The sequence below is a fragment of the Malus domestica genome, chromosome 05 (assembly GCF_042453785.1).
Source record: "Malus domestica chromosome 05, GDT2T_hap1".
Classification (NCBI taxonomy): Eukaryota; Viridiplantae; Streptophyta; class Magnoliopsida; order Rosales; family Rosaceae; genus Malus; species Malus domestica.
In genome coordinates, this window is record NC_091665.1 from 8,905,195 (window position 1) to 8,921,083 (window position 15,889).

General features: G+C 39.6%; 2 protein-coding genes across 2 annotated transcripts; both read left to right on the plus strand.

Moving 5' to 3' along the window:
- Positions 1-1,416: 1,416 nt before the first annotated feature.
- On the plus strand, positions 1,417-6,166 carry LOC103436565 (uncharacterized). Its single transcript, XM_008375003.4, has 5 exons — positions 1,417-1,730; positions 1,824-2,885; positions 4,368-4,447; positions 5,240-5,504; positions 5,616-6,166. The coding sequence occupies exons 2-5, from the start codon at positions 2,129-2,131 to the stop codon at positions 5,879-5,881; spliced, it is 1,368 nt and encodes a 455-aa protein (XP_008373225.1). The 5' UTR covers positions 1,417-1,730; positions 1,824-2,128; the 3' UTR covers positions 5,882-6,166.
- A 4,630-nt stretch (positions 6,167-10,796) lies between these two features.
- LOC103436566 (heat shock 70 kDa protein, mitochondrial) lies at positions 10,797-14,307 on the plus strand. Its single transcript, XM_008375005.4, has 6 exons — positions 10,797-11,030; positions 11,543-11,607; positions 11,702-11,780; positions 11,873-12,439; positions 12,519-13,139; positions 13,389-14,307. Exons 1-6 carry the CDS (start codon positions 10,956-10,958, stop codon positions 14,010-14,012), a joined length of 2,031 nt encoding a protein of 676 aa, XP_008373227.1. The 5' UTR covers positions 10,797-10,955; the 3' UTR covers positions 14,013-14,307.
- Positions 14,308-15,889: the final 1,582 nt, after the last annotated feature.

Here is a 15,889-nt window from a genome sequence, read left to right on the forward strand (position 1 = left end):
ATCCATGTGTATGACATATTTACCTTAGTGGATGCCTCCGATTTTACTTGCACTCAATCAAAAGAGCGTGAGACAAACAATTTTTACATATAATTACATGTGCTAGTTTTAAGAAATTACATATTCATATATGTTAGAAATTGCTTTTTTTTTTTATTTATGTATTTTATACAATAACATATAACGACTTTTTTAGAATGATAATAACAATTTGTAAAGGTATGGGCAGTAACTGAACTAGCATTGGGTCATTGGTTGCCCATGACCTCAACTTTTTAGTTCCTATGTATATTTATTTTTGTATTTGTATTTGACCCTTGTAAACAGTTATGACAAACTAAATTACAACTTTCTCATTCTTCTAATTTTATTTTCTTCTATCATCTTTGTCTTTCTTTTATTTTTGTGTGCAACCCTATTATGTGCACCAAGTGCTCGATAAAATGCCTCAGTTTACAAGTCTTGACAGTCATAACCATTACTCTACAATTTCTGCTGCTACCGTCAACAAACTTGTATAGATCAGAGTAGTAGTCGCCGTACATTGACCTAAATTTTCAGCAAATGTCGATAGCAATTGATATGTGCCCACTAGGTGCTTGACAAAATGGTCCAATGAAATTCTTTTTTGGTCAGAATCCTAACGCATGATTTGAAAATTTTGGCTTCGCCACTATATATGGGATATGGCTTCATAGCCAAGGGATAAAATGTAGCCAAATAAAGAGGAAAAAATTAACAAGAAATAAAACGTTGGTAATTTGGTGAATCCCTCTTTTCACTCTTTCACCTCACAGAATCTATACAACAAATCCATCTTTCCGTGTTTATCTCCACGATCAAACAAATACAATTGGAATCAATTATATGAATAATTAAATAATACTTGAACAACATAAATATAATAGTAATAAGTGATTTGATTAATATATAATACTTTTTAAAAAAATAAATTGAATATATTGTACCTGAAATGGTAGATAAATTACACTAAAAAAAGATCATGCAAAATCCCTCGTTCATCAATGTGGGTTTCCTAATCTCAACTTAAAACAAAAATGCGAAATATTTCTCAAATTTGACCATGTTTTACCCTTTTGCTATTTTTTTCTTTTCTTTTGTTTATTATATAAATCTCTTCTAATTAATAAAACATTCATTAGCAACCAAAATCATATGAAATTACTAGTTTAACTATGTAATTAAAACAGAACATGAATAAGAAATATGAAGCAGAAATGTAATTTCACACAACCAAATTTTGCTGTAATTCATAAAAAAAAATATAAAAAAAACTTCTCACTCTCGCAGTCTCTATTACTCTCTTCCTCTCTCATTCTATTTCAAAAACAAAAATAAAAAATTTTCTCATAGCCCATATGCTAGTATATGTAGATAAATATTTATTCCTTGTTTGAAGGTAGTTTTTCAGTTGGAGAGGCGGAACTTTCCCGGAAACTATACGTTATGTGCAGAACGTGTGTTGTGTCATCTTTCTTGTTCTTTCCGCCATTTTATCTCCCAAAACATCCCATAATCTCACGAGTCAGTCTTGATAAAACAAAAAGGGTCCATAAACAAGCTGCCAATACGTCACAATCTTCATTTGGAATTGTTCAACAGCGTGTGGCTGCTCTAAAACTTTCTGGGGTTTTCTGTATTCTGCCGCTTTTTAATGGATTCTGCTGCCTCTCATTTGGTGCGGTGCTGGATTGCTAGCATCCCATGAGGTAAAAAGATTATTCATTTCCCCAATTTTCCATCTGGGTTGTTTGTTTATATTGTTTGGGGTGACTTGAATAATAGTTGTCGTGTGTTTTCAGGGATTGATGATTTGGGGATGATTTGAATATGTGGGCTGTTCAAGCTTGATTAGTAATATTGATTTCTGGCGCTGTTGGATCTAAAGAGCCTTTCCTGTATTGATTTGACTTGCACCATCTTTGCCATTTGTAATGTAATTGGAAGCCTGCAATGTTTTGTTGGACCTGAAAAATGATTGATTAGAGGTTTTATATGATTGGTGGGAAGGTGGATTCAGGATTTATCTGCCTATAATTTACTTTGATATAATTGTGGACTTGTATTGATAGTATTGGGTTGATTATATTATAAAAGCTATACAATTATGGAGCTACCTGAAGAGGAACCCGTCACCAACGGAGAGGCGGAGGAAATGGACAGAGAGCCCTCTGCGGAGGCTCCTCTCCGGGAGCCCCACTCCTACCGGAGTCATTGTGGGGGGATGGTGAGAAAGAAAGCCTATATCTTTGATGGTTCTGGAAAGTTTTACAATAAGGAATGGGATCTGACAGAAGGTAGAGGCAATGAGTTCTGTTGGTACCATGTTGAACTTCCAAAAGGACATCAGAAGCTTTGTCAGTCTGCCCAAGACCTCATTGGCGTTCTTTGCCCGCCTTTGAAACTCCAGGATATTCTCTCTCTTGTCAGCAATGGACCATTTTGTGGGTATGTTGATGGGGCTCTAGTCTTCAGAGTCAACTCTCCCGGCCCTCCCTCTAGTGATTTCACATTTAGAATTGCCGCAAGAATTACTGAGAATTCAGTGATCACTGTGAGTTTGGGCCGCGTTCCCAGATTGGGTTTCTCACCGGTGGGTCAATCTCTTCTCTCGGAGATTCCTAGTGTGGAGAGTCCCTCGTATCATAGAGGAGAGCAGAGGGAAAGGAGCGGGATTGTCATAGGGGAGCATGTTCTTGAGTTCTTATTGACAATGAATCACTCTGAGGAAGCCGATAATCCTGTGCCAAAATCTGTCTCAAATCTTGTAGTTCATATTGTTGACACGCATGTGGATCACCTCCAAGATGTTGTGACTAAACTTGAGATAGAGTTGGATTCCGTTGAGCTTCAGATGGATAAAGGTGAGTTTCATCTACTACGTTTAAGCACCTCCAATAGATTTCATTTTAACGCATTCTTCTGTCTATTCATTGTTTATCCCAGCATATGTTGTTTTTCTAACAAATTTCTAGTCAATTTTGTAACCAAAAAAAAAATGATTCTATTCAATTTCTAATTTCTCATCCAGTGTGCAGAAAATGTTATAAAACTTACTAGTTTCATATTTCATTCCTCATATTTCTAATCGGTAGTGCTGTTCTCTGTTATAAGCAATTCTAATTTCAGTTGATTTGGGATACCTTCAGTAACTGGTGGGACGTACTTCGTTGTCCTTTTAGTTAACTGATGCAATCTTGAACTGCTAAGATATATATTCCTTAGACACCATTTTAAACTGCTGACGTTTTCAGTAATTGTATTGTCTCCCATTTGTAATTAGGACTTTGACTTCGTGTAACAAACCACTGAGGAAAGGTTAAAAAGAGAATGGACATTAGGAATTGGTGAAATTCCATATACAATAACTAACAATTCTATCCTTTGTTTTTTTATCTGTTAAATGTAGTTGCTTAAAAATGACTGATTAGGATGTATCATAGATTCATACATTATTCATACATTTCATAAAAGAAAAACAACAAAAAGGGTCGTGTTGTGAATATCGCGTTTAAGAATAGGAAAACGAACAAACTCAGAAATCTTCAAACAAAAATAACCAAGATAAATAACTCTAAGAATTAGCATGGTTCGGCTATATGTGCCTACTTCCACAGAGCAGCAACAACAATCTTCACCATATCAATAATGAGTACAACGGAATAGGATTAAGACTTGAAAGAACAAGAACAAGAACAAGAAATACACTCTTGATTTCTTTTATTTTCTCTCACACACACTTTGCCCTTCTCTCACAACTCCTTGAGTGGTATACAACAAACGATTTTGCTCCTAATGTAAAATTAGTGCAATAGCCCCTTATTTAGACATAATAAAGGTCATCCTCAATAAGGATTACTAATCCTAGTTGGAATCTGGTTATGAATCCTTATCCAATTGAGAAACCAACTCCACTTGGAAAGCAGCTTCAACTGGGTAAACAATTTAAACTGGCTAAACAACTTCAATCGAAAACAACTCCAATTGGAAAACAACTTCAATTAGGTAAACAATTTAATCCTCCAAGACTATAATTCCTAATGGACTTAGGACAACTCATCATGGGCTGGAAAAACCCAACAGGTCAGTTATATATCATCCCATTTCTGTAGTATATCAATCTGGCATGATGTTTATAAGTGCCATGCATGTCAACGATGAGTTTATGATCGAATCCAAATTCCACCGGCATGTAGTACCATGCATATCCTTCAAATAATGTACATAGTTAGCACTATAATAAAATAATAAAATTATATTAAAGAGGCAGACTTCTAAAGTCTTCTATGTATATTTAGAACTTTATTTGATCAAATAATATGCATTGGTGTTCTGATTTGTAACAGGTGGGTTTGCTTTAAAGAAACAAATGCTGGATGACAGGAGATTTCCCAAAATGCATCTAAATCTGCAGCGGCTCCTACAGGTAGTTTGTCAGTCCATCATTTTCTTAATATGTGGAACAAAGAGGAACCAAGTAAAGCATTACTGCATATTTTGAGAGGTTATTTCTCCTTTACGATGGCAAACAACCCAATCAAAGAAACTAGCACACTACAAACTTCTTCCATTTGGATGTTTTATGCTCCTAATGTTTTGGAGCATCCCGACAATTATAAACTTGCTAATCCGATGCCCACCCCGCCTCATATTGTGCCGGAATGGTATTTCCTACCAATCCATGCCATTCTTCGTAGTATACTGACAAAGCGAGAGGTGTTGCTGCAATAGCACCTGTTTTATGTCTGTTGGCTTTTCCTTTTTCTAAAGTATGTATGTGCGTGGTTTGAGTTTTCGCCCTATTCACCAAGGAATATTTTGGTTGCTTCCGTTGGGTTGCTTATTAGGACGAGGGTGACTGTATATTGCTCTTCCGTTCTTTCACTGGAGCCAGTTCCATGAGTTTAAAATACTTAATTGCACAAAACCGAGTGCAGTGGCGTTCTAGGATTCATACAACCGACCTTGCTTAGTGGGATAAGGCTTTTTTGTTGTTGTTGTTTGATTGTTTTTCCACCAGCAATTTTGGAGACTGGGCCTAATAGCACATAAACATCGTAGTTTGTAGACATGTGTCATATCATACATGCTCCTTGATTGTTTAGAAGAATGTGAACGGGGTAGAAAATGTAACTCCTAACTGATGTAAATTCTCATTCTAGGAATGACCATGTGGGATAAACTTTCTTGATTGTCCTTTTAATTTTACTGACCTCAGGAGATTGCTCATGGGGAGCAAGTTTTTCCTCGTGTCAAAGAAAGATGTTCCTCAAAGCAATGGTTTTCGAGTGAAGATATTGCCTCACTTGAAGAGCTGATCGGACGGTTGAGGAGGCTAAAGGAGAATGTAGGCTTTATAGCAAATCGTGTCACGGCAATACAGGCTGGTCTAGACAGCTGGCAAGCTGAGCAGATAAACAGGAAACTGTATTATCTCTCTTTCCTCTCTATAATATTCCTTCCTTTATCCATCATTACTGGAGGTAAAGTTGTTTGTTAGCTTAAATTTTCATGTGCAGGTATTTGTGAGGCATCCTTATATGTTCCACTGTGAGCACGAAGCATTTGACAACAAACCCTTGTATCCCTTGCAGTGTTCGGCATGAATGTGGGGGGAGTTCCATGGACAGGACAAAAAGACCCAACGTTGAAAGATGGTTTCCGTAATGTCATGTTACTCTGTGTAGCTATGCTTCTTTTGGCACTTCTCTGCTTCAGCTTTCCTGTTCTTTATACCCGAATAGCTGCTTGGCACAGAAGCAGGGTCATGAAGAGGAGCTGGTCCCTCAATAGGAAGTCATTCCTAAAGAGAACCCATGGAATTGGAGTTCAAGAAAGAAGGGGCTACCTCCGCATTTGAGGAATGCATCTAGACTTTCTTTCTTGTTTTGTATTGCTTTCTAAGTTCATGGGCACTTTGCCCTAGATCGGAGATTTTGGTTGAGCACTTACGGACAACCAAGGGAAAAAGGTAGAGGTTTCTGATGGTTTTGTTTCTTTACTTGGTTTATAGTTCCCCCATTTTTTAACCTTGGAGGTCAGCTTGTAAAATGTATTCTCTTGTATCATATGTTTAATAGTGTTGCAGATGGTTTCTGTACAATGTACACTCGAAAGATTTAACAGCTTCTTTTCAACTGTCTCATTATCATAAGCAAAACGCTCATTTCAACCGTAGTGAGGATTTGGGACTTGGGTAATAAGCTGTTGCCAGTTTCATTTCGAACACGAATTGCTCCTTTTCGACGAAAAAAAAACGAAAGAAAGAATCTAGTAATTACAAATGATGAGAATGTTGGTGACTAAATTAGCCGTTATCATAGAGCAAAATAGTAGTATCTGTAAAAACTTTCATCTCCGAGTGTGAGAGGCTTTCACTATTCTTGAGAGTCATTCCCACCATTAGTGTGAGTTGCTTCCAACCTGTTCATTTCGTCGTCGCCGGCCCTCGCCGTGGCCGTGGTCGGTGGAAGATCTGGCCTTTTTCTTTCTATTTCCTCCTTTCGTTCCTTTTGCTACCTCTTTCCCCGTCTACTCTTCTTGTTTTAACCAGTCCTTTATACCTTATGGGCATCCATGTTCTTGTTTTAACCAGTCCTTTATACCTTATGGGGGTCTACATTCAAGTTCCGAGGATACAGGAGAGGGTTGATGCTTGGTGACATGGTTTTCTTTCTGCCATGGAAAATTGGCTATGACGGTGTGGTCTCCTCGGATTTACAGAGGAAAGAGAGAGTTTGGGACTGAAGAGAGAAAGAGAGAGCTAAGGGAGAGAATGAGAGTCACGAGAGGGAGAGAGAAGGCCCACATATGGTGGTGGTGGTTTGCGGTGCTCGCCAGAGAGGATGGCGAGTTGGTGGTTTTTTGGGCTTCATCTCGACAAGGAAGAAGAAGAAGCTCGAGAGAGTGAGAAAGATAGTGAGGGAAGAGAGTTCGAGAGAGTCCGCGAGTACTGGGGGAGAGAGAGACACGGGGAAGAAGGGGAAGTGGGATGCGGGCCCCACGGGCCACAAAAATCCACCAAAAAAATTATTAAAATAATACAAATATCGAACCATAATATCTAGAATAATGAATTGACTACTTTGCCCTTCGACTTCGTAATTCTGTAAAATGTTCATCGTAACTCCAAATTCGATTCTGCTTGCGCCCACACGTTTGTAGTGACAAATACCACCATAATATACTAAAAGAATGAGTCAACGTGTCACAGCACGATGGTCAATGAAAGTCAACTGTGAAATCCTGTTCTTGGATTTCACTATTGCAAACTACATATTTGTATTAAGGAGATTTTATATTGTTTTTGGGAATTTATATTAAATTTAGATTTTAATTAAACTAATTACGAAGTCTGAATTTTGATTAGTAACCATTAAAAATTCGTGGACTTACAGGTCACACTAAGTATAATTGGATTGAGCTCGACCCTACGAGAGCGTAGGTGAAAACCGTTCGCGAATCGGAATTGAAACGAAGGAATTAGAGACATTTTAATTGTTAAAAAAAAAGGAGAGAAAAGACAGGAGGCTGCTAGATGGCAGGGAAAAGAGGGGGAGAAGGAGAGAAACGGGAGAGAAGAAGGGGGAGAGTGCCCAATCAGAAAGAAAGGGAAAAAAAGGGAGGAAAATGAGGGAAATGAGGGAAGAGAGAATAAGGGGAACTCGGACCCCTTTCAGCCCGTTTCCCTTTTTTGACCCGATCCAATCCTCTTCATCACCTCCGGCGATTTTTCATTGATTTTTTCAGCGAACCACGTTATCTAACCACCTGGAAAACGTTTCACGACCTTCCCTCTACCAATCTCACCCAAAAATTGACAAATTTTGGCTCGGGTTCAGGAAGAACCGCACCTATGGGTGCAGTGGTACGACGCCGACGATCGGGCATTTTCAAATGCAATCACATCGATCTCCACCACCATTAGACTATCCTTGAGGCCAGGAACAAAGCCCAAACAACCTTGGAAGCAGCGGATCACCGGAGAAGTCAAATCAAAGCAACCTAATTCTAGCAATTGGAGGAGATTCGACCGTTGGATCGTTTTGAAATTTTAGAATATTATTCTAGAAGATTAATGAGACCCTTGGGAAGTTATGGATCGAAAATCTAAGTGCGGATGTTCCAGATTGACTTGTATAGGGTTGTGGACCCCGCATTTGACAGAGACTTGACTTTTGGTCAATATGTTACGAGTTGATCTTAAATATTAAAATCAATATTACTAGGGACCATGTAGGGCTTAGTGGGCCTATATTGGTTAGTGAGTTATCCCAAATAATATATACATCAGTTTGTGTATAAAACATCATATTGTGATATATATGTGTCTATTTATCTTCTTAATAATGTGAATGATAAGTATAATAAATGTTATGACAATGTGATCCTAGAATCCTATTGGAAGTATTCTATGGAACTTATATGCTTGTTTGACATATTAGTTGGTGGCTATGGGCAGTTGATGGTGTAGGTGACTATGTTGTAACTCATAGGGGTTGAATTGTGGGTAGGTTGTGTGTTGAAATTACTGCACCATGTAGCAATGGTACATGGATGGTCCTGTTTGGTATATCCACATTGGGTGATCACTGCCTATGTTATTAGTCTATGCATATGGTTCTACTTGGTATATCCGCATTGAGGGACCATACACATTCTAGGAGTGATCATGCTTGGTATATCCGCGCTGGGTGATCACTACCTAGAGCTATAGGATATAGTCCTGCTTGGTATATCCGCGTTGGGAGACTATTAGGGTTGATCATGCTTGGTATATCCATGTTGGGTGATCATTGCCTATGTTATTAGACTATGCATATGGTTCTGCTTGGTATATCAGCGTTGGGGGACCATACGCATTATAGGAGTGATCATGCTTGGTTTATCCGCGTTGGGTGATCACTACCTAGAGCTATAGGATACAGTCCTGCTTGGTATATCCGTGTTGGGAGATTGTTAGGGGCGATCATACTTGGTATATATGTGTTAGGGGACCATATGCATACTAGGAGTGATGAGGATTGGTTGTACTTGGAACATTTTGGTAGGTGCCATATTTTAGTTGGATTCCTTTGAGTGGTCCGGAATCCTTGCTCTTGCTCATTTTCATAAGGTTAGTACGACCCTAGATTCAAGTGAATGGGAGTAACCACAGTAGACCTTGTGAATATAAATGGAATTCAGCATGTTATTACTTATAATCTAAGTGGGGATTTATGTAGAGTTCTTTAATTAAATTCGTGAAATGATATGTTATTTCAATGATTGATTAACGTAGTTAGACGTTAATACTGTGCATCTTTAATTCATGGATTTGATTTATTGATGTGATTGTGGAGTGTTGTTGGATATGATTGTTATTATTATGAATAGATTAGTAGATTAATGTGGCATGAGAATAATATTGTGCTTCGTTGGTTCTTTGATATGTTACATGTTGTGGATTGAGGTACCATGATGAAAACATAGTGATTTATATGATGGATGGAATGAAAATCTTGAATGTCATGTGGGTTTGTTATGTAGCTCTAGACCTAGTAATCTCAGGCTTGTCAAGTTCTAATAAATGATTAAGAAATGTTATGCTTTTTTGCTTGAACGTACTGCGATAAACGTCGGAGTGTAGTGAAATGACGGACTACGAATGGCTTGATCCTTGTTTAGGTTACATAGGCAGTCTAACAGGGAGGTTAGATGCAGCCATAAAGTATATGAAAAATTATTACGCAGTTGGATCTTGAGTTGTGCTTTGCCCATATCCCGAAGGCGGGGTATGATATAGATACGGGTATTTGGTGACGTCACGTGTCGATCATGGACGTATGTCGGGATTGGGGCATGACATCAACACTCCTGCTTCTAGGGCATTTTGGTCATTTCACACTTTTAGTATTAAAATCTGTAAAATCAGGGACAGGTCCTAACAAGTCTAATTCACTTCAGATCGTTACGACTTTGAAGGAACAATTCACCAACTTTCCTCAATCATAGTCTATTATCGTTGCTTTTTTAAATAAAAAAAATGATTCACTGAAGCTTTATGATTTGGAATGATACTATCGTAAAGACATGTCATATCTTGAGAACAAGTGCAGTACAAAAATGAACACTGTAGTAGGGCGTAAACTTGTCTTAATAAAAGAATCAAGTTCTTGATTGAATTGTATTTTCAAGTTTCATTTAATATTGGTTGATCATGTTATGTGCATTCATTCAATTGTATATTTACTTGCATAATAATTCTTGAATTTCTACGTGATTTATATAACAATTGAACCCTAATTTTTCGAACAATTACACAAAAATCATTTCAACTATGAAGAATAAGATTCAAATTTAAATGCGAAGCACACTAATTTTAACTAAGTTGGCTGGAAATCTAAAAGCACATCTAGTTGGAAAATTCGGATTGCAGCTCTACAAAGCTTCTTTATCCCATTCCCACTAAAGTACGCGGGCACATGACCAAGGGAAAAGTCGGATCAGACTTCCTCCTTGGCCACATAGCAAACTTTTTTTTATTTAGTATATCGAGATTTTTACATTAAAAGGCGAAAAGAGTTTGGCAAAACCACCTAATACACAGCCTAATTTGATCTCAAATTCGTCATCTACAAGATTCCAACCATAAACCTCTCTCTTTCAACTGAAAAAAAAATAACACGTAGTACTGAGTGGCACGTAACAAACATATTAACAAAGTCACTTAACCGAGTCATTTCGCCAATAAAAACCACAAATGACAAAAACGCCGCAACGGCACCGTTTCATGTAAGTAGAGGATCCAGAACCTTCCACACACATCCTCCGCTCATTTTCCGCCTCATAAAGCAAGCACCCGCTTCCCAACAAAAGCCTTAAACCCTAACTCAAAACCCTCTTTCGTCTTTTCTCGACCTCTCTCCATCTCTCTCTCTTTGTTCTAGCCAGCCATGGCCACCGCCGCCTTGCTCCGCTCGATGCGCCGACGTGATGTCGCATCGGCTCCTCTCTGCGCCTATCGATCCGTACGTCTCTTTACATCTTCTTAGATTCCTTTTTAAGTTACCAATTCGATCATTTCTCCGTTTGATATATTTTTTGGCTGGAATATTTGAGATTTTCAGCTTCACGTATAATTTCTTGATTTGATGGTGTATTTGTTTGTTGTAATTCGATAGAATTGAACGAGTAAAAGATTTATAATTCAATATTTGATTTTGTGGGGCTTCTGATGTATTATTTTGTCGGTTTGATTGGTTAATGATAGTTTCCTAATCTTTTATGTACGGCGGTGGCGTATTGTTGTTTTTGTTGTTAATTCAGATTACAATCGTTTGATAGAGCTTTGTGTTTTTTTCTTTTATCTTGCATAAACTAGTGCAATTCCCCTGTTGCAGTTTGCCTTTTTATTCTGATTATTTGTGCTAATTGATGAAATGGGTTGGATTAGGAAGCTTGGTTATAAATATAGATGAATTGAAGTTCGGTTTAATAGTTCGATATCGCGGTGATTAGTTACGTATATATGTTTTTGCAGTTGAACAGCGCATCTAAGTCATCCCATCTTGCTCAAAAATGGGCAAGCTTGGCAAGACCTTTCAGGTATTTTGGGCATTCCCTAGTTTGTTACATTACTAGTCATTTTGTTTTCGTACTTTGGATTCTGTTTCTAATTGTATCTTTGTAATATGAATAGTTCCAAACCTGCTGGAAATGATGTTATTGGCATTGACTTGGGTACAACCAACTCATGCGTGGCCGTGATGGAAGGAAAGGTACGGGTTTTTTACAAGTTCGTTTTTTATGTTACTATTTTTTAAGCTTTTTGCTCATGTGGCTTATGTCTAATTGTGTGAAATTGTTATAGAACCCTAAAGTGATTGAGAATTCCGAAGGAGCTCGAACCACACCATCAGTAGTTGCATTCAACCAGAAAGGAGAACTATTGGTTGGTACTCCAGCAAAACGTCAAGCTGTTACCAACCCCACAAACACAGTTTTTGGAACCAAGCGTCTGATTGGTAGACGCTTTGAGGATCCCCAAACTCAAAAAGAAATGAAGATGGTTCCATACAAGATAGTAAAGGCTCCAAATGGAGATGCTTGGGTTGAAGTCAACGGACAGCAGTACTCCCCAAGCCAAATTGGAGCCTTTGTTCTAACAAAGATGAAAGAGACTGCAGAGGCTTACCTTGGAAAGAGTGTCTCAAAAGCTGTGATTACAGTTCCAGCTTATTTCAATGATGCACAGAGACAAGCAACCAAGGATGCTGGCAGAATTGCAGGTCTAGATGTGCAGAGAATCATCAATGAGCCAACTGCTGCTGCACTTTCCTATGGTATGAACAACAAGGAAGGGCTCATAGCAGTGTTTGATCTTGGTGGGGGAACATTTGATGTATCCATTCTCGAGATATCCAATGGTGTTTTTGAGGTTTGCTACTCCCATTAACTTAAATCTTTTTATTTTCCTTCATTTTGGACAATATTGTCAACAACTTTGTCTTATCTAGGTGAAAGCAACAAACGGCGACACATTCTTGGGAGGAGAGGATTTTGACAATGCGTTGTTGGACTTCTTGGTGAGTGAATTCAAGAGGACGGAGGGTATTGATTTGTCAAAGGATAGGCTTGCCTTGCAGAGGCTTAGGGAGGCAGCTGAGAAGGCTAAGATTGAACTTTCATCAACATCTCAAACTGAGATAAACCTTCCCTTCATCACAGCTGATTCTTCGGGTGCTAAACATCTGAACATCACATTGACTAGATCCAAATTTGAAAGTCTGGTCAATCACTTGATTGAGAGGACAAAGGCCCCGTGTAAGAACTGTTTGAAGGACGCTAATACATCCATTAAGGATGTGGATGAGGTTCTGCTTGTTGGAGGGATGACTCGTGTTCCCAAAGTGCAAGAGGTCGTTACAGAAATATTTGGAAAGAGCCCAAGCAAAGGAGTGAACCCTGATGAGGCTGTTGCTATGGGAGCTGCCATCCAAGGCGGTATCCTTCGTGGTGATGTTAAGGAGTTGCTTCTTTTGGATGTTACTCCTTTATCACTAGGTATTGAAACATTAGGTGGAATATTCACCAGGCTGATCAGTCGCAACACGACAATTCCAACCAAGAAGAGTCAGGTTAGTCGTTAAGGCCAAACATATTTCAAATTACATTGACTAGGTGTGTTGTGTCAAAGGGCAATTTTTGGAGGAAGCATTTTATTTGTTAATATCTTCTAGCTAGAGTTAATTGCATCTTTTCTAATTAGAATTAATACGGCTGGATCGGCCTTAGAGTTTGATCTGACTAAATATTATGCCCAAGTGTCGGATTCTTTCCTTTTGTTGTGCATCTTGTGTTCCTAATTTGTATTTGTATCATTGCAGGTGTTTTCTACTGCAGCTGATAACCAAACCCAAGTGGGTATCAAGGTGCTACAAGGAGAGCGTGAGATGGCTTCTGACAACAAGATGTTGGGAGAGTTTGAACTCGTAGGAATTCCTCCAGCACCAAGAGGCCTGCCTCAGATCGAAGTCACCTTTGATATTGATGCCAACGGTATTGTCACTGTTTCTGCCAAGGACAAGGCCACCAACAAAGAGCAGCAGATTACTATCCGCTCATCTGGGGGCCTTAGTGACGAGGAGATTGAAAAGATGGTGAAGGAAGCGGAGCTGCATGCTCAGAAGGATCAGGAGAGGAAAGCATTGATTGACCTCAGAAATAGTGCAGATACAACCATCTACAGTATTGAGAAGAGCTTGAACGAGTATCGTGACAAGGTTCCAAGTGAAGTTGCCAAAGAAATTGAGGATGCGGTAGCAGATTTGAGGAAGGCAATGGGAGAGGACAATGCCGATGAAATCAAGGCCAAGCTTGAAGCTGCAAACAAAGCTGTTTCTAAGATTGGGGAACACATGTCAAAGGGTTCTGGTGGCGACTCGTCTTCTGGTGGATCACAGGGTGGAGACCAAGCTCCTGAGGCAGATTACGAAGAAGTGAAGAAGTGAGGTGGCTGAAGCTGGTAACTCGGAATTTTCCTTACGGGTGGTTTCTGATTCACTGTCGAGGCGTAAGACGTCATTTATGTGGGTTTTTTTGTATCCAAGTGTTGGGAGTTTTAAAATGTATTAGGATAGCCATAATCTAGTTTGCCCATAAGTAGACTTATTAATTGAGATTTTCTTGTAGTCGGTGAGTCAGTGGGGGCGGATTTTTCTTCTGGTAAGTTATGCCTAGTTTTGTCCGGACTTATCACTGTTCATCGTATTTTGAATAAAGAAATAGATTCAGAATGCTTCTGCATAGGATGTGTTCTATCAGTGTCAATAACAGCTTATATTTAATATCCGTCTTAGGTTGAATTAGGTTGAATTGTTGTGAATTATATTATTGCTATCTTATTGAAAGGCTTTGCTCACACTTTCACCCTGTAATGTAGATCATATTATTTGTTAAAAATAAAAAACAGCTTACATTTATTTTTGTGAAGCTAATTAGTAAAAGTCTACTCTCCCCGTTTGTGAGAGGTTTACCCTCCTCTGTAAATCCGAGGAGACCACACTATCATTGCCATTTTTCCATGGCAGAAAACCATGTCACCAAGCATCAACCCTCTTCTGTATCCTCGGAACTTGAATGGAGACTCACGAACCACCAAGCTACAGCGTGGAGGAGGAACTTCGGCGAGATTCCTCGTCTTCCAGATTGGGGTAAGCCTCGGGATACTTAAAATCACTTCATTTCGTCCTTGTGGTTCGATTCTAATCTAGGTTATTTATTTTGAACGACAAAATTGCACAGGAACAGCGAGAGTAATGAACCCAGTTTTCCATCACGAACCTCCAGATCAGTCCATGTCAATTGTTTTCTTTCCCACCCTTGTCCCTTAACCAAAAATTACATCTTACAGCTTTGGACAATCTCGATAAATGAAACTTGAGATTTGATTTTTGCTGTGGATATACTTGCCATTTTTGGGTTGATTTGGCTGTGCCTTGGCCTTTGCGGATCCACTTTGAATTTGGTGGCTTCACGGCGGCTATTTTGGTGGTTATTGGCCAGATACATGTGGCGTCAGCTTCTATTTGATCAGCATTATGATTTTGCCGGCTGTTTTACTTTTGAGCCTACTGGGTTTGATGTCTTCTTGTATCTCTTTGCTGCTGGTGTCCCTCTCTCAACTTACCACAATTATGGATTTCGCATATGCGATGCTGGGTTGTAGAGTTCGTGAGTCACGTTTGACCCGTCCTTTGAACGCTTGAGGATGACGTCAGTTGCGTGCTCCGAAAGGATGCTACTACACCGTCCTCTCCGAATCTCCTGTCGAGGCTTTAGTCTCTTCCTTAGAGCAAGTCCACCAGGGGTGGGATAGGCCGGCACCTAGTGGAAAAAACACACTGAGACTCAGCCAATCCACTTCACCCCGTGGAATCGACTGGCACCCACCCCAAGCCAGTCCACAGGCCGGCCTAAAATCGACAGACCTTGGGACCGGCTCAAGTGACGCCTAGCTGATGCCAGCGTGGTGTCGAGGGCAAGGAGCCACGGAGGCAAGGCGAAGACCAACTTCCCCACCCCCACTGAGCTCCATCTCGATGCCGTCAACATCGCCAACATGAACAACGCCGCCAAATTATCTGCGACGACGAACATTAGCAACAGCCACAGCAGCATCGTGGAGTCCTCCTCCCCGCCGTCTCCGCTCCCGCTCGACCTCACTCTTAAAACCCCCCTCTTGTCCACTGGCGGCGGCTACTTCACCGCCGCAAGCGGCTTTCACCCGCTTCCTGCTTCCCGTGAATTATCCTTCCACGAAAGATCCCCCCGCGAAACTTGCAGGTTCGATCCCGCCCGCTTTATAATAATTAGTTTATAATAAAAA

Excerpts from the sequence above, each read along its gene's own strand:
- LOC103436566 (XM_008375005.4), top strand. The coding sequence starts at position 10,956 with ATGGCCACCGCCGCCTTGCTCCGCTCGATGCGCCGACGTGATGTCGCA. Across the intron at positions 11,781-11,872 it reads TGGCCGTGATGGAAGGAAAG|AACCCTAAAGTGATTGAGAA; the intron begins GTACGGGTTTTT and ends AAATTGTTATAG. Across the intron at positions 13,140-13,388 it reads TTCCAACCAAGAAGAGTCAG|GTGTTTTCTACTGCAGCTGA; the intron begins GTTAGTCGTTAA and ends GTATCATTGCAG.
- LOC103436565 (XM_008375003.4), top strand. The coding sequence starts at position 2,129 with ATGGAGCTACCTGAAGAGGAACCCGTCACCAACGGAGAGGCGGAGGAA. Across the intron at positions 2,886-4,367 it reads TGAGCTTCAGATGGATAAAG|GTGGGTTTGCTTTAAAGAAA; the intron begins GTGAGTTTCATC and ends GATTTGTAACAG. Across the intron at positions 4,448-5,239 it reads ATCTGCAGCGGCTCCTACAG|GAGATTGCTCATGGGGAGCA; the intron begins GTAGTTTGTCAG and ends TACTGACCTCAG.